This window comes from Eschrichtius robustus, chromosome 8 (assembly GCF_028021215.1).
Source record: "Eschrichtius robustus isolate mEscRob2 chromosome 8, mEscRob2.pri, whole genome shotgun sequence".
Classification (NCBI taxonomy): domain Eukaryota; kingdom Metazoa; phylum Chordata; class Mammalia; order Artiodactyla; family Eschrichtiidae; genus Eschrichtius; species Eschrichtius robustus.
This window is the reverse complement of record NC_090831.1, coordinates 92,441,147-92,463,810: the sequence shown is the minus strand read 5'-3', so window position 1 is coordinate 92,463,810 and position 22,664 is coordinate 92,441,147. Positions and strand designations below refer to the sequence as shown.

Here is a 22,664-nt window from a genome sequence, read left to right as displayed (position 1 = left end):
AGTAAAAAGGGATCATGTTATGCATATTATAGGTAACAGTCCATTCAGTTTATTAATCCTGATCTAATAGCTCAGGACAAAAGGCCATGCACTTTAAACTTTGTTTGGTATTAATTTTTATTTTATAGCAGAAGGCAAATTTGGGGAAACTGTTGCTTTGTTCCTTATCTTTGCTAATTTTATGCATCTTGGATTCTTTTTATCTTTCCGAATTGAATACCAAAAACCACACCAAAATGGCAGTCAAATCAACTTAGAAAATTATTTGTAAATAAGTCTTCTCCCCTAAATCATAAGTTCCATACCCAGCACGCTCATTGACATAAAAATCTCTTCCCAGAGATCTTTGCTGTGACTTTTGTTTAACTTTAAAGAGTACTGATATTTCCCCAGTTTACCTCTGGGGTTGAAATTAATGATTTAAGAAGAAGAACCGTTGCTATAATCACATTTTCAGGGATGTCCTCATGCTAGGGGCCTAAGCTAGCCAGCCAGAATTACTACTCTCTGTGCAGGGTTCCACGTCCCTGTGGTTAAATGCCAGAAGCAATGTGTTTGTTGCTAGAGCCTCTTGTCTAATCCTCAGGATCAGCATATCTGACATCTCTACTGAGGGTCTTACTGCATCCCAAAGCTGGACTTCTCTATCAAGTATAACCAGCCCATAATGGCTGCCAGCCCTGCAACTCTTCCCTACACGTCTAAATACAAGGAGAGGGTCCAGTTGAACAAACCAGGTTCTTTCCATGCTTTCTCCATTTTTGGAGAAAAGGAAGGTGTGTGGAAAGAACTGCAGTGGTACTGAAGAGATCTAGAACAGGTTACCTGACGTTGTAAGATCTCAATTTCCTTCTCTATAAACAATTGCCAGTGACCCTTGACATTTCTAGCTGTTGTAATTCACAATTAGGCATCTGAAAACCTCATTGCCTCATTTCCGACTCCCAGAATACTACTGCAGGAAGCTCTTATCAAACTATAGAATGCTGTTTATGTTTTTCAGCATGCCTTATTCCAAGGAGGTGGCTTCCGTAGGCTCTGTGTTTACACATGTGGCTGTAGGGAGAGTTCTGTCATGGACCAAAGCAGAGCTGAGAGCCTCCCTTTCCAGGAGGAGTAAGCAAAATATTGCATTTCACATTCATTCATTCACTCGTTCATTTGTTTACTGTACATTTATTGAGAACCTACTATGTTCTTGGCATTCTTTGAGATACCAAGCATAGATTAAATTAATTAGACAAGAATCCTGCCCTCCATGGTGCTTACGTTCAGGAGTGGAGGGTAGGTTGTGAGGAGAAGAAACAGGAAATCCACAAATTAAAAAAAAAAAAAAAAAAAAAAACCCACCATAATTTCAGATAGTGAATCCCATGAAGAAAATTAGTCAAGGAATGTAACTTGCAGATTATAAGGTAGGAATATGGGGTTAGAGGGTGGCTACTGTAGATAGAGGTCCCATCATAAAAGCTGCTCTTCATTGTGTAAAAGGAGCTGGCGTGTGTGTGTGTGTCGGGGGGTATATTTCTTGATGATCACGCATCGTCACAGTCTATGTATCTGAACACAGTTGTGTAAGCATACACTTAAATAACTGACTAATTTTCACAGGGAATTATACTCAATATCTTGTAATAACCTATAAGGGAAAAGAATCTGAAAAAAAAAAATATATATATATGACTGAATCACTTTGCCGTACACCTGAAACTAACACAACATTGTAAATCAACTGTACTTCAATTAATTCAAAAAAATTGACTAATTTATTTTTCCCCTACAGCAAAGGAGAAAGGAGAGAAGAAGTTGTTTGGCTTCTCCTTCGTCCCCCTGATGCAGGAAGATGGTAGGACTCTTCCAGATGGCACTCACGAGCTCATTGTGCATAAGGTAACGTCAGTCAGATGTTGGGGGCAGCTGTGGAAAACAGGGCTGAATTACTAACTCACTGTCTTATCCTCACTGTGGAAAAGAGAAAAAAATGACTGCAAAGATCCTCTTCTGGAAGATTTCTGACAGGGAGAGTGTCTTTTGAGAATATTGTCTCTATATTCTGTCATATTCTAACACCTATTTTAAAGATGATTTATTTTTTCATCTTAATTGAAGTGTAGGTATTTGGGTAAGCCTATAGGGTGACCTTAAAGTCCTTTCCCTTGCTGTGATAGGATTAGATGAACCTTACAAATAAATTTTTAAATATTCCCAATACCTGCTTTCTTATCTGAAGATCTGTATACCCCCAGAAGCAAATTTAGCAAGGTCAGCTTTACATTTTTCTTGTCTGCTGCTCTCACTAAGCAAGCAGAAAAATGGCTGTTCTTTGTCATGACAACTTTAGTGGTTGTTACTTTCTATATTTTGCATCAAGAATTGTCATAAAAACATTTGGAATAAAGGATCGTGTAGGAGGCAACAAAAAGAAAACTCACGAAACAAGAGATCCTTAGAAGTTATTGGAGAATACCAGTGGTAATGAAGTATAGAATAAAAACACTAGCAACTATGAAAGAGAGAATTAAAGTACATGATCTTCTCCAAAATATTTCTCCTTTGCGTTTCTCCATTTCTGTAACCACGTGCTATTCCAAGCTCTTGTCAACTCTCACCTGGGCTAACTAGTCCTGCCTACCTGCACCTTATCTCCCTCTAGTTCATTTTCCAGCCAGCCAGGGCGACCCATCTAAGGTACAGATCTCACCAGGCCCCTTTCTTTTTTTTTTTTTTTTTTTAAAAGAAGATTTTTTTTTTTTAATTTTTATTTATTTATTTATTTATTTATGGCTGTGTTGGGTCTTCATTTCTGTGCGAGGGCTTTCTCTAGTTGTGGCAAGCGGGGTCCACTCTTCATCGCGGTGCGCGGGCCTCTCACCGTCGCGGCCTCTCCCGTTGCGGAGCACAGGCTCCAGATGCGCAGGCTCAGCAATTGTGGCTCACGGGCCCAGCCGCTCCGCGGCATGTGGGATCTTCCCAGACCAGGGCTCGAACCCGCGTCCCCTGCACTGGCAGGCAGACCCTCAACCACTGCGCCACCAGGGAAGCCCCAGGCCCCTTTCTGATATAAACCCACTGAAAAGCTCCCCATTGCCAAGAGGGAAAATTGCAGGCTCTCAGCATGTGTCAGGCTGCCTCTTTCCTATTGCTTCACCTCTCACCACTTCCGGTCATCTACCTGATGCCATAGCCACATCCAGCTCTTTCTGGTTCCTCACCTCCTGCCTGCTGGTTCCCCCAGCTCCACCTGGTACTCCTGGCACACCTACCTCCCCCTGTCTCCCCGCAGCTGACACCTCCTCATCCACAGAGGCGCACCTTGGCCAGAACCTTTATTCAGGAGAATGGTCCCCACGCCCCAGCCCCCTACTCCCTGGATTTCCAGCTGGCTAAGTGCGCTCCCATGAGTTCCCTGGATATCTGCACTCATCTCTTACCATTGTCCTCATTACCTTGTCCCGTGATTGTCTCATGATCCCTTGACTTACTCTGGTAGATGTATGAGCCCTTCAGGAGCAACAACTGTGTCAGAGGGGTTCTGGCATGTGGCAGATGTGCGGTGAAGATATACTGAATGAATGAAAGAGATTACAAACAAAAACTTTCTTTACCTTTGGATTATTGCTAGTAAAATGAGTGTCCCTGCATAAGACACCTGGTAATTTTCGTTTGTGCATGTATATATATGTGTATATTTCTTGAATCATTTATTTTCTAGTTGTTTGTTCAACACATCGACTACAAACCGCAGGGCAGGCCCTCTTCTAGTGACCGGGAATATAGTGGCGAACAAAACAGTTCTGACTCGTACATTCTCTAGACTTCAAAAGTGACTTAAAGGAGCTCACAATGTTAAAATACAAAGAAAAAATATTTTAAAGCAGAGTAACCACTAAAGCAAACAGAGGAGCTAAATGCACTAGACACCTGAGATGATCTATTTATATCACCTTTAGGTCTGAGGCCCCTTTATGTGATATGGGTAACATGACAGCCAATGTCTTCAGCTACAGTTTTTCAAAAGACATAAATGGTACTTGATATGAATGTCTGTGATCTTGCCTCTGCATACCATTAAATCTTCACACAGAAAAGGCAGGGCTAAGGTTATCATTAGCTTCCTAATAATATTTAGAAGAATAAATCACTTCTTTATGACATTTCACCATGTGGGCTCTCTCACCTGTGAGTCAGAGGGTGTTTTTTGGGCAGGTGCTAAGTTTCCAGTCAAGTTAGGTTGACTTCCTCTAAACTAGTATGAATAACACCAAGATTCTTAGTTGCTAATCAGAGATACCCATATACTTAAAATGCCAGGAAGACAGGTAGCAGAGCTTCCTTCTCCATGTGAACATTTAGAAGTCCAACTGGTATTGATTCCCAGACAGTCATTCTACTCTGTTACCAGGGGCCTGTCGTGGTGCCTTTGGCAGAACCATTTTTCGCAGAAGTAGAGCTTTGAATCGTCTCAAGCCCTTCCACAGATTTTCACTGAATACCCAGAATTCCAATCCATAAAGCATTATGAAGATTTATTTGAGCATCAACAATTTAAACGGCAGGTGTTCCCAGTGATCTTTCTCCATCACAAAGGAGGCTGAGGTTGGTATCTGTAGATCATCTAATTTGGGGCAGACCTACATTGTGTAGATCCATCAGGAGGCATTAGCTCCACAGAAAAACCCTAAGTAGCTGAGTTGTCTTATGATTAGGGTTATTCATGGTTGCTTAAAGAGGTATGGAATACCTGCCAAGCATAACATCTTATGTTTTTCGTCTAGTTGATGCCATGGTTTTCTTTTTCATAGCACTGAGCCAAGAAGTTCAGTTTCAGCTTAAGGCCACTTGCAGGTTATGATTATAAAACCATATTATGAGCATAATGCTTATCCTTCCTCTGCCGTGGCAGGAAAGAGCACAGCCTCCTGATGACTGCAGCCTTGAATTTATTAATTAAAAAAAAACAATGAACGAAAAAAACAAAAAAAGTTAGGGAGACGAGTGTATTTCAAATTATTGGGTAAAAAACATAGCCCATTTAATAAGTGGTGTTGAGATGACCACAGTGGGTGTTAGAGGGAACAATAAAGAGCTGGATCACTACCTTGCTTCTTATACCAAAGCAATTTCCAGATTATATGTAAAAAATAAAACTGTAAGAGCCTATATACTATGAGTGAACATTTTTAGAAAGTTTAGGTGAAGAGGGCCTTTCTAATGATGCCTCTCAAATGTTACAAATCAGGTACAAAAAAATGTGTAACTTTGGCTAAATAAAGTTTCAAACCTTTTTATCGATAAACTCATCATAATCAAGGCTGAAAGACACATGATAAACTGAAACATGGTTACAACACAGCTTACAAAGGGGGACTATTCCCAATTTACCAAAAGTTATCACAAATAAGTAAAAAAAAAAAAAAAGAAAGAAAGAAACTTTGCTAAATGCTACAAACAAGCTATTCAAAAGTAATAAATGCAAGAATATAAAATAAATATATGAATAGTCAAAGAAATGTAAGTTAAATAAAGAATGGGAAATCTTTTGGCCTATTAGGTTGGTAAAGACTTTTAAAACTGAGAATTGGCAAAGAAGATTAAAGGGAAATGAACACTCTCTTGCATTCATAGAGGAAAATGTGAGTAGTATTGTCTTTCTGGCGGACAGTTTGGCAATACAATATTTTAAATGTGTATATCCTTTGGCTCAGCCATTCCACATCTTGGTATTTATTGGGAGAAGATAATCAGATGAGGTAAGCAAACATGATTCAAGGATGATCATTGCAGATTCCTTAAAATATGGAAAACTTGAAAGTTATCTAAATTACCAATAACATAGGTCTGGTTAGATACATGAGTTAGTTATATCCATATAATGAATGAAATACTACATAGTTATTGAAATAATCCCTAGTGGAAATTGTTACGTGCATAGAAAAATGTTTATACTATATTGATAAACAGCATTTTATATATGCATGCATTTAGTGTAAGACCATTTTTATAAAATTGTGTAACTGCATGTCCGCATGTATATATGTGCATAGCAATGCTTGGAAGGATGTCCTAAAATATTAACAACGACTTTATTTTTATTTTTACATTTCTTTTTTTTTTTTCTTCCTTTTCAGTGGTTCACATGAAAGTTTTCTCTTTTTTTTTTTTACATCTTTATTGGAGTATAATTGCTTTACAATGGTGTGTTAGTTTCTGCTGTATAACAAAGTGAATCAGCTATACATATACATATATCCCCATATCTCCTCCTCTTGCGTCTCCCTCCCAGCCTCCCTATCCCACCCCTCTAGGTGGACACAAAGCACTGAGCTGATCTCCCTGTGCTATGTGGCTGCTTCCCACTAGCTATCTATTTTACATTTGGTAGCGTATATATGTCCATGCCACTCTCTCACTTCGTCCCAGCTTACCCTTCCCCCTCCCCGTGTCCTCAGGTCCAATTCTATGTCTGCATCTTTATTCCTGTCCTGCCCCTAGGTTCTTCAGAACCATTTTTTTTTTTTTTTTTTTAGATTCCTATATATATGTGTTAGCATACGATATTTGTTTTTCTCTTTCTGACTTACTTCACTTGTATGACGGTCTATAGGTCCATCCACCTCACTAAAAATAACTCAATTTCGTTTCTTTTTATGGCTGAGTAATATTCCATTATGTGCCACATCTTCTTTATCCATTCATCTGTCGATGGACACTTAGGTTGCTTCCATGTCCTGGCTACTGTAAATAGAGCTGCAATGAATATCGTGGTACATGACTTTTTTTGAATTATGGTTTTCTCAGGGTATATGCCCAGTAGTGGGATTGCTGGGTCATATGGTAGTTCTATTTTTAGTTTTTTAAGGAACCTCCATACTGTTCTCCATAGTGGCTGTATCAATTTACATTCCCACCAACAGTGCAAGAGTGTTCCCTTTTCTCCACACCCTCTCCAGCATTTATTGTTTGTAGATTTATTGATGATGGCCATTCTGAGCGGTGTGAGGTGATACCTCATTGTAGTTTTGATTTGCATTTCTCTAATGATTAGTGATGTTGAGCATACATTCATCTGTTTCTTGGCAATCTGTATATCTTCTTTGGAGAAATATCTATTTAGGTCTTCTGCCCGTTTTTGGATTGGGTTGTTTGTTTTTTTGATATTGAGCTGCATGAGCTGCTTGTACATTTTGGAGATTAATCCTTTGACAGTTGCTTCATTTGCAAATATTTTCTTCCATTCTGAGGGTTGTCTTTTCATCTTGTTTATGGTTTCCTTTGCTGTGCAAAAGCTTTTAAATATCACTAGGTCCCACTTGTTTATTTTTGTTTTTATTTCCATTTCTCTAGGAGCTGGGTCAAAAAGGATCTTGCTGTGATTTATGTCATAGTGTTCTGCCTATGTTTTCCTCTAAGAGTTTGATAGTGTCTGACCTTACATTTAGGTCTTTAATCCATTTTGAGTTTATTTTTGTGTATGGTGTTAGGGAGTGTTCTAATTTCATTATTTTACATGTAGCTGTCCAGGTTTCCCAGCACCACTTACTGAAGAGGCTGTCTTTTCTCCATTGCATATTCTTGCTTCCTTTATCAAAGATAAGGTGACTATATGTGTGTGGGTTTATCTCTGGGCTTTCTATCCTGTTCCACTGATATATGTTTCTGTTTTTGTGCTGGTACCATACTGTCTTGTTTACTGTAGCTTTATAGTATAGTCTGAAGTCAGGGAGCCTGATTCCTCCACTCCGTTTTTCTTTCTCAAGATCGCTTTGGCTACTCGGGGTCTTTTGTGTTTTCATACAAATTGTGCAATTTTTTGTTCTAGTTCTGTGAAAAATACCATTGGTAGTTTGATAGGGATTGCATTGAATCTGTAGATTGCTTTGGGTAGTAGAGTCATTTTCACAGTGTTGATTCTTCCAGTCCAAGAACATGGTATATCTCTCCATCTGTTTGTATCATCTTTAATTTCTTTCATCAGTGTCTTATAGTTTTCTACATACAGGTCTTTTGTCTCCTTAGGTAGGTTTATTCCTAGGTATTTTATTCTTTTTGTTGCAGTGGTAAGTGGGAGTGTTTCCTTAATTTCTCTTTCACATTTTTCATCATTAGTGTATAGGTGTGCAAAAGGCTTCTGTGCATTAATTTTGTATTCTGCTACTTTACTAGATTCACTGATTAGCTCTAGTAATTTTCTAGTAGCATCTTTAGGATTCTCTGTGTATAGTATCATGTCCTCTGCAAACAGTGAGAGTTTTACTTCTTTTCCGATTTGCATTCCTTTTTTTTCGTTTTCTTCTCTGACTGCTGTGGTTAAAACTTCCAAAACTATGTTGAATAATAGTGGTGACAGTGGGCAACCTTGTCTTGTTCCTGATCTTAGTGGGAATGGTTTCAGTTTTTCACCATTGACAATGATGTTGGCTGTGGGTTTGTCATATATGGCCTTTATTATGTTGAGGAAAGTTCCCTCTATGCCTACTTTCTGCAGGGCTTTTATCATAAATGGGTGTTGAATTTTGTCAAAAGCTTTCTCTGCATCTATTGAGATGATCATATGGTTTTTCTCCTTCAATTTGTTAATATGGTGTATCACATTGATTGATGTGCGTATATTGAACAATCCTTGCATTCCTGGGATAAACCCCACTTGATCATGGTGTACGATCCTTTTAATGTGCTGCTGGATTCTGTTTACTAGTATTTTGTTGAGGATTTTTGCATCTATGTTCATCAGTTATATTGGCCAGTACTTTTCTTTTTTTGTCACATCTTTGTCTGGTCAGGTATCAGGGTGATGATGGCCTCATAGAATGAGTTTGGGACTGTTCCTCCCTCTGCTATATTTTGGAGGAGTTTGAGAAGGATAGGTGTTAGCTCTTCTCTAAATGTTTGATAGAATTCGCCTGTGAAGTCATCTGGCCCTGGGCTTTTGTTTGTTGGAATATTTTTAATCACAGTCTCAATTTCAGTGCTTGTGATTGGTCTGTTTATATTTTCTATTTCTTCCTGGTTCAAAAGAAGGTTGTGCTTTTCTAAGAATTTGTCCATTTCTTCCAGGTTGTCTGTTTTATTGGCATATAGTTGCTTGTAGTAATCTCTCATTATACTTTGTATTTCTGCAGTGTCAGTTGTTACTTCTCCCTTTTCATTTCTAATTCTCTTGATTTGAGTCTTCTCCCTTTTTTTCTTGATGAGTCTGGCTAATGGTTTATCAATTTTGTTTATCTTCTCAAAGAACCAGCTTTTAGTTTTATTGATCTTTGCTATAGTTTCCTTCTTTTCTTTTTCATTTATTTCTGTTCTCATCTTTATGATTTCTTTCCTTCTGCTAATTTTGGGGTTTTTTTGTTCTTCTTTCTCTAATTGCTTTATTTATAAGGTTAGGTTGTTTGTTTGAGATGTTTCTTGTTTCTTGAGGTAGGACTGTATTGCTGTAAACGTCCCTCTTTGAACTGCGTTTACTGCATCCCATAGGTTTTGGGTCATGGTGTTTTCATTGTCATTTGTTTCTAGGTATTTTCTGATTTCCTCTTTGATTTCCTCAATGATCTCTTGGTTATTTAATAGTGTATTATTTATCCTCCATGTGTTTGTATTTTTTACAGTTCTTTTCCTGTAATTGATATCTAGTCTCATAGCATTGTGGTCAGAAAAGATACTTGATACGACTTCAATTTTCTTAAATTTACCAAGGCTTGATTTGTGACCCAAGCTGTGATCTATCCTGGAGAATGTTCCATGAGCACTTGAGAAGAAAGTGTATTCTGTTGTTTTGGATGGAATGTCCTATAAATATCAATTAAGTTCATCTTGTTTAATGTATCATTTAAAGCTTGTGTTTCCTTGTTTATTTTTATTTTGGTTGATCTGTCCATTGGTGAAAGTGGGGTGTTAAAGTTCCCTACTATTATTATGTTACTGTGATTTCCCCTATTATTGTTGTTAGCATTTGCCTTATGTATTGAGGTGCTCCTGTATTGGGTGCATACATATTTACAATTGTTATATCTTCTTCTTGGATTGATCCCTTGGTCATTGTGTAGTGTTCTTCTTTGTCTCTTGTAATAATCTTTAATTTAAAGTCTATTTTTTCTGATATGAGACCTGCTACTCCAGCTTTCTTTTGATTTCCATTTGCATGGAATATCTTTTTCCATCCCCTTACTTTCAGTCTGTATGTGTCCCTAGGTCTGAAGTGGGTCTCTTGTAGACAGCATATGTATGGGTCTTGTTTTTGTATCCATTCAGCCAGTCTATGTCTTTTGGTTGGAGCGTTTAATCCATTTACATTTAAGGTAGTTATCGATATGTGTGTTCCTATTACCATTTTCTTAATTGTTTTGGGTTTGTTATTGTAAGTCTTTTCCTCCTCTTGTGTTTCCTGCCTAGAGAAGTTCCTTTAGCTTTTGTTGTAAAGCTGGTTTGGTGGTGCTGAATTCTCTTAGCTTTTGCTTATCTGTAAAGGTTTTAATTTCTCCATCGAGTCTGAATGAGATCCTTGCTGGGTAATCTTGGTTGTAGGTTTTTCCCTTTCATCACTTTAAATATGTCCTGCCACTCCCTTCTGGCTAGCAGACTTTCTCTGAAAGATCAGCTGTTAACCTTATGGGGATTCCCTTGTATGTTAATTGTTGCTTTTTCCTCGCTGCTTTTAATATTTTTTCTTTGTATTTAATTTTTGATAATTTGATTAATATGTGTCTTGGGGTGTTTCTCCTTGGAATTATCCTGTATGGGACTCTCTATGCTTCCTGGACTTGATTGAATATTTCCTTACCCATATTAGGGAAGTTTTCAACTATAATCTCTTCAAGTATTTTCTCAGTCCCTTTTTTTTCTCTTGTTCTTCTGGTACCCCTATAATTCAAATGTTGATGCATTTAATGTTGTCCCAGAGGTCTCTGAGATTGTTCTCAATTCTTTTCATTCTTTTTGTTTATTCTGCTCTGCCGTAGTTATTTCCAGTATTTTATCTTCCAGGTCACTTATCCGTTCTTCTGCCTCAGTTTTTCTGCTACTGATTCCTTCTAGAGAATTTTTAATTTCATTTATTGTGTTGTTCATCATTGTTTGTTTGCCCTTTTGTTCTTCTAGGTCCTTGTTAAACGTTTCTTGTATTTTCTCCATTCTCTTTCCAAGATTTTGGATCATCTTTACTATCATTACTCTGAATTATTTGTCAGGTAGACTGCCTGTTTTCTCTTCATTTATTTGGTCTGGTGGGTTTTTACCTTGCTTCTTCATCTGCTGCGTGTTTCTCTGTCTTCTCATTTTGCTTAACGTACTGTGTTTGGGTTCTTCATTTCACAGGCTGCAGGTTCGTAGTTCCCGTTGTTTTTGGTGTCTGCTCCCAGTGGTTAAGGTTGGTTCAGTGGGTTGTGTAGGCTTCTTGGTGGAGGGGAGTGGTGCCTATGTTCAGGTGGGTAAGGCTGGGTCTTGTCTTTCTGGTGGGCAGGATCATGTCCAGTGGTGTTTTTTGGGGTGTCTCTGAATTTATTATTTTTTCTGGCAGCCTCTCTACTAATGGGTGGTTTTGTGTTCCTGTTTCGCTAGTTGTTTGGCATAGGATGTCCAGCGCTGTAGCTTGGTGGTCGTTGAGTGGAGCTGGGTCTTAGTGTTGAGATGGAGATCTCTGGGAGAGCTTTCTCTGTTTGATATTACATGGGGCTGGGAGGTCTCCGGCGGACTAGTGTCCTGAACTTGGCTCTCCACCTCAGAGACTCAGGCCTGACACCTGGCCAGAGCACCAAGACCCTGTCAGCCACACAGCTCAGAAGAAAAGGGAGGGAGGGAGAGAGGGAGGAAGACAGATAGATAGATAGATAGATAGATAGATAGATAGATAGATAGATAGATAGATAGATAAATAAAATAAAGTTATTAAAATAGAAAAAATTACTAAAAATAAAAAAGGTAATAAAAAAAAGGAGAAAAAACGAAGAGAGCAACCAAACCAAAAAACAAATCCTCCAATGATAACAGGCTCTAAAAACTATATTAAAACAAAAACAAAAAACAAAACGAAAAACGGACAGTCAGAACCCTAGGACAAATGGCAGAAGCAAAGCTATACAGACAAATCACAGAAAGAAGCATACACATACATACTCACAAAAAGAGAAAAAGGAAAAAATATATATATGTATATATATAAAATTTAAAAAGGACGAAAGCAACCAAGTCAGTAAACAAATCTACCAGTGATAATAAGCTCTAAATACTAAACTAAGATAAAGATAAAACCAGAAACAAATTAGATGCAGTAAGCAAACCCCAAGTCTAAGTTGCTCCCAAAGTCCACCTCCTCAATTTGGGATGATTCGTTGTCTATTCAGGTATTCCACAGATGCAGGGTACATCAAGTTGACTGTGGAGATTTAATCTGCTGCTCCTGAGGCTGCTGGGAGAGATTTCCCTTTCTCTTCTTTGTTCGCGCAGCTCCTGGGGTTCAGCTTTGGATTTGGCCCTGCCTGTAGGTCGCCTGAGGGCGTCTTTTGGGAAGTCTGAGGTCTTCTGCCAGCGTTCAATAGGTGTTCTGTAGGAGTTGTTCCACGTGTAGATGTAGTTTTGCTGTATTTGTGGGGAGGATGGTGATCTCCATGTCTTACTCCTTCGCGATCTTGAAGGCGCCCCCAGCTTCAGTCTACTTGAAAGCAGTGGCCTCTAAAATGTCAGCAATGGCAGCAAGAGAAGAATCCTCTGAGCTTTCCTCTCTGAAAAGTAGGACACCGTGCCAAGTGTCAGTGCAGCATACGGGGAAATCCATGGGCAGCATCAAAGTGTCTTTTGTGACTCAGGGATCTGTCTGTCAAGCCAAACAGCCGTCATGCACAGCACCATCCTCTTCTGAAAATTCCTGCATCCAGGCTTCAAATGCAGAGCTCCATCAGAAGGATCCTGAGTGCCCCCAAAATCCTGCCTGGCTTCAGCCCCAGTGACCTCTCTGAACCTGTTCCCTGTCTTCAGAACAGAGTCAGGGTTAGCACTCAGTTTTGCTGGGAGAATAAGTGCATGTAAAATGCCTGGCTCCGAGCCCTTACTCAAACCAAGCAGGACCCAGTGGGACTCCTGGACACAAAAGTATTTTTACATTTCTTAAAGGTTTTATTAGTGGGCACATGTCATTTAAAAACATTAAAATCTTCATTTTGAAAAAGTAAAAATGAGAAGAGACAGAAAGTTAGACTTAGCTTTGTTTTATACCATTTAATTATGGAGATTGATCTAACTAAAGGCCATTCTTCTGTCATAAAATCTTGACAGTATTGTTTATGGTAAGGTTTTGAAGAAACATTAATTGCCTCAGATCTTTATAAACCATATTCCATGTCATTCATTGACAGGTACTGTCTATGACATCTAAGGTTGATGAAAGACAGAAAAAAATGCTTTTAAATAAAGTATCCTTAACTCTTTCTTGTAGATATGACACAGAGAATAACTGTGGCTCATAGTAGGCTATTTAGATTTAAAATCTACTTGCTCCTTGTGTAAGGTATTAGTTTGAAAGACTCAATCCTGTGGTGAGCTAAGAAAAAAGCTGCTGTGTTGAGGACTGTTTAATAGCTTAATTTGGGCCTAAAATTTGTGAAAGAGATAGTTTCCCTCTGTGACAATGGCTGGACCCCTCTTCTGAGTGTGTTTTAAGGAAATGGTTCTCACAGAGTTAACCGTCAGTAGTGTGGCAAGGACCTGGACTCATCCTTCATGGCAGGAGCTAAAGAATTCTAAGGGCAAAGCTCCCTTTCAAGGTCGTTTTCACCTTTACATGATGGATAGTAAGTTTGGAGTGGTGTTCAATGGAGATAAACTCTGAAATCTACAAAAATCTGAATGTTACAGGTTTAGGAAGGTAAGTGAAAGAACTTGATTAGTCAGCATTAAAGATTTTGTGCTTCCAGAGTCCCTTTTCAGCTCCCAGAACATCAGTAATATCTCCAAGTGGTTGATGGCTAAACCCAAAACCTGTCTTTGGAATTGCTAACTTGCTAGTAACAGTATTTAGTCTTACTAAGTTCTGTTATTTTGCTGCATTCCGGTAGGATTGTTGTCTTCCTTAACTTTGTAGGGATATTTTTGGCTATCCCCCCGCCAGCTACCTGCTAGAAAGCAAGTTAAGAAAAGAGATTGAAATAATGAGCTTAAGATAATTCATTTTCCGAAAGTCAAGTCTCTTAAGGAGAATAACGTGATAATCCAAAGAAGGAGGATAGAAAGTTAATAGCTGTGCACTCAAGTCTCCATTCTGACTTATTCCAGTGAAGGATTTTTAGTTCTTAGAAGTACGTTCTAAAATACCGTCAGGGGCTTCCCTGGTGGCGCAGTGGTTAAGAATCCACCTGCCAATGCAGGGGACACGGGTTCGAGCCCTGGTGCAGGAAGATCCCACATGCCGCGGAGCAGCTAAGCCCGTGCACCACAACTACTGAGCCTGCACTCTAGAGCCTGTGCTCCACAACAAGAGAAGCCACTGCAATGAGAAGCCCGTGCACCACAACCAACAGTAGCCCCCACTTTCCGCAAGGAGAGAAAGCCCGCACGCAGCAACGAAGACCCAACGCAGCCAAAAATAAATTAATTAATTAATTAAAAATAAAATAAAATAAAAGGGCTTCCCTGGTGGCACAGTGGTTGGGAATCTGCCTGCCAATGCAGGGAACACGGGTTCAAGCCCTGGTCTGGGAAGATCCAGCATGCCGCGGAGCAACTAAGCCCGTGAGCCACAACTACTGAGCCTGCGCGTCTGGAGCCTGTGCTCCGCAACGGGAGAGGCCGCGACAGTGAGAGGCCTGCGCACCACGATGAAGAGAGGCCCCCGCTCGCCACAGCTGGAGAAAGCCCTCGCACAGAAGCGAAGACCCAACACAGCCAAAAATAAATAAATAAATTTTAAAAAATAAATAAATAAAAAAATAAAATACCGTCAGGTCTAGGATGTATGCATAAAGAAATAATAATAATAATAATACAATCTACCTTTAAAGAAATTGGAGTTTTGCAAATTCATTACTGTTGATTAACACCACTATGGCTCAAGTGACCCAACTCAGCCAGGATGGGGTTTTGCTCGGTAGAGAATCTGATCCCTTAGAGTGGGATCTATTGCTTCTGAGCAAGAGAAGGGCCAGATGAGAGGTCAGCTAAATAGAGGATGATCATGTTTCCTGGTTGGAAAGGGGTTAATTTAATGTATGGCCTAGATTGCAAGAGTCTTTTATGAGTTTGTTTATTTCACTTTTGCTCCCTAAAAGTTTGTTCGTAAACCCTTTGTGGCTCCTGTTTTTGTCCTGCAACTTTTCAGTTTCTTATGCTATATCCCAGTTCCTCACCTAGTCTGTGGAAGTCCAGCACAGCCCCTCTGCACTCGTTACCATCTTTGAGGTAGATTTCTCAGATTGAGTTGCTCTCCACTTACCCTTTCCTAGAGTATGTTTACATTTATGAGTAAAATGAAAAAAATGAGAGGAATCTGAAAAATTCAGATGGACTGATAGGTTTGTCACCCATCTTGCTGTCCAGAGAACTCTGCATGCTGCTCCAACTATTCTGAAAGAGACGCCCCTGTAACCATGATCAGTAGATCTTAGACAAGCCCGAAACACATCTGTCCACCGTGGGCTTGGGCATAGGAGAATCGGTCATATAACCCTTGTTTTATTACACACTGTGAGAGAAATTAAATAGCAAACGCCTGCAAAATTAAATTAAAAAGTAGATAACCTGGTAAGTTTAGCATGAAAGCATGCCAAACTGAACACAGAAGCTGAACAGGAAAAAAAAAAAAGACTAAGATGGGGGAATTCCCTGGTGGTCCAGTGGTTAGGACTCTGCACTTCCACTGCAGGGGGCATAGGTTCAATCCCTGGCCAGGGAACTAAGATCCCACATGCCGCACAGCAAGGCCAAAAAAAGAAAAATGTCTAAGATAATTTCATAAGTGGACTTGGTCTTAACACTGAGGGCTATTAATGTGACGTGCAGGAAGCCCTTTCATTCTGCCTCAGCTGAACCCTTGGCTCTCCTGCCGAGAGAGCTTCCTGTGTGGCCTCTGGAGTAGAGAGGGCTCATCTTCTGAAGCCTTGTGTCTAGTGTCTGGACGTCTCTAAATGCCCCAGTGCCTTTAAAGATACTGGTTTTCCACCCTCTTGTAAAGAGCTTCCCTGCCCTCCATAAGGCTCATTCCATACAGTTCTGCAACTTTCTACCCGTCCTAGTTACTGCCTTCTACCTGTATAGATACTCCTGGCCAGCAAGGAAGAGGGGAGGATGGGGCGGTGGGTGGCTGTTTACTTTCCCACAGTCAGCCTAGCCCCTAGTTCAAAGTTGTCTCCTCCTTTTGGTTGACCTGTCCAGTGCCCTCTCCTCTTATTTCTTGGTCACTTCAACTCCAGCGACCTTCATTTGTGTTCTGCTTCACTGTGGTCTCTCTCTTGGCCTTCCTTCATCCCCAGCCAGCAGGACCTCCCATGTGTGCTAAATAAATACTGGATGCATGCATGCATGGGTGCACGGATGGATGCATGCATGGATGAATGAGATCATCCAGAGCCACTTCTAATCAAAAATTGTAAATTCTTGATATCCTGACCACAACCTTTCAACCTTCCAATTTTCTATTAATACTATACCTATTTTTCAGTCTTATTCTCCTCCAGTAAACCCCACCTGACTTCCCTTTCTTCTTTTTATTATTCAGACTATCCCTTGATGTTTAGTTCTGCTGTACCTGCATGGGAAGTAAAAACCAGCCCTAGACCAGTCTGTCAACATTGCCCCCTCCTCTACTCCTCCGTAGGTGGTTAAACATTAATTAGTGGAGGGAATTATACAGTTCCTATAGGTTAGCATCAGCCTGATGGGTATAGAAGCAGGACCATCCACACTGCAGGCCAACTAATCAGCTCCCCCTCTCAGTCCCCGCAAGAGCTATCGACAAGATTGTACCATTCTGCCTACCTCACCACTTCCCATGTCCTTAACAGAGAAAACAGAAGCCATCAGACAGGAACTTCCTTAACTTCCTGTGTTCTCTCCTCTGCCATCTGCAAACTGATCTGCATCCTTCCCTTCCTTCCTGCTTCCTGTCTCAGGGGATGGGGCAAGACTCCTCCCCTCCAAGGCTGATTCTTCCACCTGCTTCCCTCAGGATCTTCCTCCTGAGTTCCCTGGGACCTTGCTCCTCTCAATGTCCGCTTTTGCTCCTGCAGCTATGTTTCCTCTCTTCTGGCAGTAGTCTCGGATTTTTTAACATGCTCAAGCCTTTTTCTTTAAAGACAAACAAAATTGTAATAGCTACCACACTGCCTCTTCCCTTCCCATCTCAGCCACCTGCAGGAAAGGCCAGTCTTCACTCACTGTCTCTGCTTCCCGCCACTCTCTTCCATTTGTTCCTCGGGCTATTTCTGTCCCCGCAGCTTCAATGAAGTTTCTCCCTTGAGGTCACTAACACCGACGCTGGGGCCAACACTACTGGACCCTTTCTAAATCTTTCCTGATTTGACTTCCCTGTAGCATGAAACACTATTGATTACCCTTCTTGAAAATCCCATATTCCATGGTCTGTCTGACAGTGTTCACCTTAGTTTCATCCTTCTTCTCCTTTGAGTACTCTTCTCTCTTATCTGCATCTTTTTTTTTTAATTTTACTGAAGTATAATTGATTTACAGTGTTGTATTAATTTCTGCTGTACAGCATAGTGACTCAGCTATACACACAGGTATTCTTTTTCATGTTCTTTTCTATTACGGTTTATCACAGGATATTGAATATAGTTCCCTGTGCTAAACAGTAGGACCTTGTTGTGTATCCATCCTATATATATATATTAGTTTATATCTTATCTGCATCTTAAATGTTGGTGTTATCGTGGATTTAATCCTTGGACACCATCTGTGTCTTCTACGCTCTGGAACCATCTCATGCACTTACGTGGGTTAACCTGCCGCATCTCTGCTGCTGACAGCCAGCTCTGGGCTTGTAGCCCAGAACTTTTCCCAGCCTACTGAACATCTTCAGTTCGGTTCACCAGAGATGCCTCAAACTCAGCTTGTCCAAAACTGAGTCCTTTGTGCCATCTCCATCCTCTCCTGCGGTGAACAGAGCCCTGCAGTTTTTCTTGACTTCTCACACTCACCCCCATATCTAAACGCTTGGTTTCACGATCAGTCAGTGCCACCTCCTTGGTAGTACTTTAATCTAGGGAATTTAAACCAGGTGTCAGAATCACCTTGAGTTTTTCTTATTTAAGATGTTTACGGTAGTCCCAAGGCTTTTTTGCTACTGAAAAGAACCACTGCCTTTAGCCACACTAAACTACCTATAGCTGTCTGACTACACCTGTACTTTTTAAAACAGTTGTTTTTTAAGTTATTTTAGACTTACAGAAGAGTTGCAAAAATAGTACAGAAAATTCCCATATACCCTTCACCCAACTTCTCCTTATGTTAACGTCTTACATAACCATAGCACATTTATTGAAACTAAATTAACCTTGGTACAATACTGTTAACACAAAACTTATTTAGATTTCACCAGTTTTTCCAGTAATGTCATTTTTCTAGTCTAGGATCTAATCCAGGATCCCACATTGCATTTAGTTGCCATATCTTCATAGTCTTATATATGTACTTTTTTCCCCCAGTGTCTTTATATGTATCGTTTCTTCCACATAACCTGCCTTTGTCTCCCTTGCCTGCCTGGCGAGCCTTACTCTTTGTGACTGAGGTCAGATAGCCTCTTTCCCATAAGGTTTCCTCTCCCTTCCCTGGCAGAGCTGGAATCCAGAGATTTTTTTTTTTTTTAACACCTTTATTGGATATAATTGCTTTACAGTGGTGTGTTAGTTTCTGCTTTAGAACAAAGTGAATCAGTTTTACATATACATATGTTCCCATATCTCTTCTCTCTTGCATCTCCCTCCCTCCCGCCCTCCCCACCCCACACCTCTAGGTGGTCACAAAGCACAGAGCTGATCTCCCTGTGCTATGCGGTTGCTTCCCACTAGCTATCTATTTTACGTTTGGTAGTGTATATATGTCCATGCCACTCTCTCTCTTTGTCACATCTTACCCTTCCCCCTCCCCATATCCTCAAGTCCATTCTCTAGTAGGTCTGTGTCTTTATTCCCATCTTGCCACTAGGTTCTTCATGACCTTTTTTTTTTTTTTCCTTAGATTCCATGTATATGTGTTAGCATACAGTATTTGTTTTTCTCTTTCTGACTTACTTCACTCTGTATGACAGACTCTAACTCCATCCACCTCACTACAAATAACTCCATTTCGTTTACTTTTATGGCTGAGTAATATTCCATTTTCTATATGTGCCACATCTTCTTTATCCATTCATCCGATGATGGACACTTAGGCTGCTTCCATGTCCTGGCTATTGTAAATAGAGCTGCAATGAACATTTTGGTACATGACTCTTTTTGAATTATGGTTTTCTCAGGGTATATGCCCAGTAGTGGGATTGCTGGGTCATATGGTAGTTCTATTTTTAGTTTTTTAAGGAACCTCCATACTGTTCTCCATAGTGGCTGTATCAATTTGCATTCCCACCAACAGTGAAAGAGGGTTCCCTTTTCTCCACACCCTCTCCAGCATTTATTGTTTCTAGATTTTTTGATGATGGCCATTCTGATTGGTGTGAGATGATATCTCATTGTAGTTTTGATTTGCATTTCTCTAATGATTAATGATGTTGAGCATTCTTTCATCTGTTTGTTGGCAATCTGTATATCATCTTTGGAGAAATGTCTGTTTAGGTCTTCTGCCCATTTTTGGATTGGGTTGTTTGTTTTTTTGATATTGAGCTGCATGAGCTGCTTGTATATTTTGGAGATTAATCCTTTGTCAGGTGCTTCATTTGCAAATATTTTCTCCCATTCTGAGGGTTGTCTTTTGGTCTTGTTTATGGTTTCCTTTGCTGTGCAAAAGCTTTGAAGTTTCATTAGGTCCCATTTGTTTATTTGTGTTTTTATTTCCATTTCTCTAGGAGCTGGGTCAAAAAGGATCTTGCTGTGATTTATGTCATAGTGTTCTGCCTATGTTTTCCTCTAAGAGTTTGATAGTGTCTGGCCTTACATTTAGGTCTTTAATCCATTTTGAGTTTATTTTTGTGTATGGTGTTAGGGAGTGTTCTAATTTCATACTTTTACATGTAGCTGTCCAGGTTTCCCAGCACCACTTATTGAAGAGGCTGTCTTTTCTCCACTGTATATGCTTGCCTCCTTTATCAAAGATAAGGTGACCATATGTGCATGGGTTTATCTCTGGGCTTTCTATCCTGTTCCATTGATCTATGTTTCTGTTTTTGTGCCAGTACCAAACTGTCTTGATTACCGTAGCTTTGTAGTATAGTCTGAAGTCAGGGAGCCTGATTCCTCCAGCTCCATTTTTTGTTCTCAAGATTGCTTTGGCTATTCGGGGTCTTTTGTGTTTCCATACAAATTGTGCAATTTTTTGTTCTAGTTCTGTGAAAAATACCAGTGGTAGTTTGATAGGGATTGCATTGAATCTGTAGATTGCTTTGGGTAGTAGAGTCATTTTCACAATGTTGCTTCTTCCAATCCAAGAACATGGTATATCTCTCCATCTATTTGTATCATCTTTAATTTCTTTCATCAGTGTCTTATAATTTTCTGCATACAGCTCTTTTGTCTCCTTAGGTAGGTTTATTCCTAGATATTTTATTCTTTTTGTTGCAATGGTAAATGGGAGTGTTTTCTTAATTTCACTTTCAGATTTTTCATCATTAGTGTATAGGAATGAAAGAGATTTCTGTGAATTAATTTTGTATCCTGCTACTTTACCAAGTTCATTGATTAGCTCTAGTAGTTTTCTGGTAGCATCTTTCGGATTCTCTATGTATAGTATCATGTCATCTGCAAACAGTGACAGCTTTACTTCTTCTTTTCCGATTTGGATTCCTTTTATTTCTTTTTCGTCTCTGATTGCTGTGGCTAACACTTCCAAAACTATGTTGAATAACAGTGGTGAGAGTGGGCAACCTTGTCTTGTTCCTGATCTTAGTGGAAATGGTTTCAGTTTTTCACCATTGAGGACAATGTTGGCTGTGGGTTTGTCATATATGGCCTTTATTATGTTGAGGAAAGTTCCCTCTATGCCTACTTTCTGCAGGGCTTTTATCATAAGTGGGTGTTGAATTTTGTCGAAAGCTTTCTCTGCATCTATTGAGATGATCATATGGTTTTTCTCCTTCAATTTGTTAATATGGTGTATCACGTTGATTGATTTGCGTATATTGAAGAATCCTTGCATTCCTGGAATAAACCCCACTTGATCATGGTGTATGATCCTTTTAATGTGCTGTTGGATTCTGTTTGCTAGTATTTTGTTGAGGATTTTTGCATCTGTGTTCATCAGTGATATTGGCCTGTAGTTTTCTTTCTTTGTGACATCTTTGTCTGGTTTTGGTATCAGGGTGATGGTGGCCTCGCAGAATGAGTTGGGGAGTGTTCCTCCCTCTGCAATATTTTGGAAGAGTTTGAGAAGGATAGGTGTTAGCTCTTCTCTAAATGTTTGATAGAATTCGCCTGTGAAGCCACCTGGTCCTGGGCTTTTGTTTGTTGGAAGGTTTTTAATCACAGTTTCAATTTCAGTGCTTGCGATTAGTCTGTTCATATTTTCTATTTCTTCCTGGTTCAGTCTCGGCAGGTTATGCATTTCTAAGAATTTGTCCATTTCTTCCAGGTTGTCCATTTTATTGGCATAGAGTTGCTTGTGAGAGATCTCTTATGATCGTTTGTATTTCTGCAGTGTCAGTGGTTACTTCTCCTTTTTCATTTCAATTCTATTGATTTGAGTCTTCTCCCTTTTTCTCTTGATGAGTCCGGCTAATGGTTTATCAATTTTGTTTATCTTCTCAAAGAACCAGCTTTTAGTTCTGTTGACCTTTGCTATTGTTTCCTTCATTTCTTTTTCATTTATTTCTGATCTGATCTTTATGATTTCTTTCCTTCTGCTATCTTTGGGGTATTTTTGTTCTTCTTTTTCTAATTGCTTTAGGTGCAAGGTTAGGTTGTTTATTCGAGATGTTTCCTGTTTCTTGAGGCAGGCTTGTATTGCTATAAACTTCCCTCTTAGAACTGCTTTTGCTGCATCCCATAGGTTTTGGTCGTCGTGTCTCCATTGTCCTTTGTTTCTAGGTATTTTTTGATTTCCCCTTTGATTTCTTCAGTGATCACTTCGTTATTAAGTAGTGTATTGTGTAGCCTCCATGTGTTTGTATTTTTTACAGATCTTTTCTTGTAATGGATATCTAGTCTCATAGCATTGTGGTCGGAAAAGACACTTGATACGATTTCAATTTTCTTAAATTTACCAAGGCTTGATTTGTGACCCAAGATATGATCTATCCTGGAGAATGTTCCATGAGCACTTGAGAAAAATGTGTATTCTGTTGTTTTTGGGTGGAATGTCCTATAAATATCAATTAAGTCCATCTTGTTTAATGTGTCATTTAAAGCTTGTGTTTCCTTATTTATTTTCATTTTGGATGATCTGTCCATTGGTGAAAGTGGGATGTTAAAGTCCCCTACTATGATTGTGTTACTGTCAATTTCCCCTCTTATGGCTGTTAGTATTTGCCTTATGTATTGAGGTGCTCCTATGTTGGGTGCATAAATATTTACAATTGTTATACC

General features: G+C 39.6%; 1 protein-coding gene and 1 non-coding gene across 5 annotated transcripts in view; both read left to right on the top strand.

Moving 5' to 3' along the window:
• DOCK4 (dedicator of cytokinesis 4) overlaps nucleotides 1–22,664 on the top strand; it is a 482,024-nt gene that overhangs the window by 304,598 nt on the left and 154,762 nt on the right. For all 4 annotated transcript variants that reach the window (XM_068549319.1, XM_068549318.1, XM_068549321.1 and 1 more), the window contains exon 16: nucleotides 1,784–1,890. In XM_068549319.1, the coding sequence (XP_068405420.1) occupies nucleotides 1,784–1,890 (107 nt within the window). The remainder of the gene's footprint in view (nucleotides 1–1,783; nucleotides 1,891–22,664) is intronic.
• On the top strand, nucleotides 15,799–15,871 carry TRNAG-UCC (transfer RNA glycine (anticodon UCC)). Its single transcript has one exon. It is a non-coding gene; the product is annotated as a tRNA-Gly (tRNA).